We start from the raw sequence: 2,124 nt of genomic DNA, 5'->3' as shown, positions 1-2,124 counted from the left end.
TGATCCTATATAATAAAAGCCTAATATGCTAACACATTGTGTACTGCATAAAAATGTCTAAGACATACGCCAGGGACCACACGTTTTTGGGCAAACTGCACGTTATTTAAATCATCATAATGCACTTTAGGTATTGTTTTTCAATAATTATAACATTTTTATTTACAAAAACAATTAAACAATTAAAGTTCCTAGTACTTTTTTAACGTATGGTACTGCGTAAAACATTTTCCTCTATGAAGAGGGACCAAACAAAATTTACGTAAATATCTAGATTCGCTCCTTTTTCCATGGGCGTGAATAACGAGAACACTCGTGAGCGGTCCTTAACAGATGGCGCGCAAAACACGGGAAAACTCCTGAGAGGTATGAAATGTGCTAAGTGTCCAGTTGTCTGATTGACTGTTCAACCAATCAAGGCATAATATGCTATTAATATGCTAAGACTGCTCAACTGCTCGCTATGACGTGCACTGACCACCAGGAGGCAGACAGTTGACCAGTTGCTATGACGTTCACTGACCACCAGGGGACAGATGCTCTGACCAGTAGGTTAGCTTGCTGCTGGGATCCAGCTGATTGGGACTGAGCAAGACGGACCTGACACACCCTGGACCTCTACTTGCCCTCCCCAGCTGGCCAACCTCCCTCATCCCTCCCCGGCCCCAATCATGCACCAATGGGGTCCCTCGGCCTGGCCTGCCCCCTCTCGAAATCCAGGACCCCTCAGGGGATGTTGGAGAACCGGTTTTGGCCTGATCCCGCATGCCAGGCCGAGGGAACCCCCACTGGTGCATGAATTCATGCACCAGGCCTCTAGTTTAATATAATATTGTAAAGAACTCTAAAAGTAATAGGAAAACATAATGATATAGTTACATAATGTCTTAGTTCACTATTTTTTTCATTTAAATATGTATATTCTGAAATACTTTGTAAGATTGACCTAGTATAGAAATTAACCATTTAAGACCCAAGAAGTATTCATGACTCCCTTCCTTGTATGTCTTCCAGGCACCATTCAGGAAGATTACCTGAGAGAGCTGCTGACAACAATGGGAGACCGGTTTACAGATGAGGAAGTGGATGAGCTGTACAGAGAAGCGCCTATTGACAAAAAGGGAAATTTCAATTACATTGAGTTCACACGCATCCTTAAACATGGAGCTAAAGATAAAGATGACTGAGAGAACTTTAGCTAACACCTTCTAATTACTTTGTCTTACTCTGTTTTATTTCCTCGACACTTTCCCCCATTCTCACAGACCTGTTGCATGCAACTTAGTTTCACAGCTTTGCCTCTTTTTTTTTTATGTATTTATTCTAGACTTTTCTGCCACTTAGCACTTGTATAATCAGACTGCAGATGGGGATAAGATTGTAAATTGTGTTGAAAAAGAGTTTGCAAATAAAAATCAACCAATGTGAAAGCCCAGGAAAATATATTTGGTATTTCTAGTTTTGCTGGATTTTTACATTTTTATATAATAAAAATGCTATTTTGAAATAAAGATTATGCTGACTCAAATGGAGTATAATGAAAAGTGATAGGTGGGGGTAGTCCTATTTTCATATTTTCAACTTTATGTATTTTAGATTTCATGGTTAAACTGATTTTTTAAGTATAGCCCTGCCGGTGTGGCTCAGTGGTCAGATTAATATCATTATGCAATAAAAACTAGTTAGCCTTTTTTTCCCTTTCACACTTCTAGGAAGTCATATGTTTAAACTACTAAATTATAAATACAGAGTGTATCTGAGAAAACACTCAACATTTCACTGATCTTAAGAGTCTAAGAAAATGAGGCGAAAAACTGAAAAAAAGAACCTTTACCGTGTGTAAAGTATTGCACATAGACTATTTTAATTGAATCTTCCCAACAACCTTCTGAGATAGACTTGTACTAGCCTCGTACTCCTGGTGAGGGAACTGGCTCCGGGCAGTTGGGTGAGTGACCAGAGTCACTGTTAGGAAGTGAGAGTTGGAATTCCAACCTGGATGCCTCCGTCCACAGCATAGAGTGCTGTTTCTGTGAAAAGCCCCAAATGCCTGAAAGGTCAAGATATTTCCATTACTTTCTAACATAATTGTGTAGTTTATTGAAATTTAAAATCTGTTTTGGA

The 2,124-nt window shown here is 39.3% G+C and overlaps 1 protein-coding gene across 1 annotated transcript in view; it reads left to right on the top strand.

Moving 5' to 3' along the window:
- The window catches only part of LOC102752077 (myosin regulatory light chain 12B), an 8,189-nt gene extending 6,746 nt beyond the window's left edge, over nucleotides 1-1,443 (top strand). The window contains exon 4 of the mRNA XM_006761859.2: nucleotides 1,015-1,443. Within this exon, the coding sequence (XP_006761922.1) occupies nucleotides 1,015-1,187 (173 nt within the window). The 3' untranslated portion in view covers nucleotides 1,188-1,443. The remainder of the gene's footprint in view (nucleotides 1-1,014) is intronic.
- Nucleotides 1,444-2,124: the final 681 nt, after the last annotated feature.

Source organism: Myotis davidii, unplaced genomic scaffold (genome assembly GCF_000327345.1).
Source record: "Myotis davidii unplaced genomic scaffold, ASM32734v1 scaffold96, whole genome shotgun sequence".
NCBI lineage: Eukaryota > Metazoa > Chordata > Mammalia > Chiroptera > Vespertilionidae > Myotis > Myotis davidii.
Note: the sequence above shows the minus strand (reverse complement) of the source record. Positions and strands in the feature narration are given on the sequence as shown.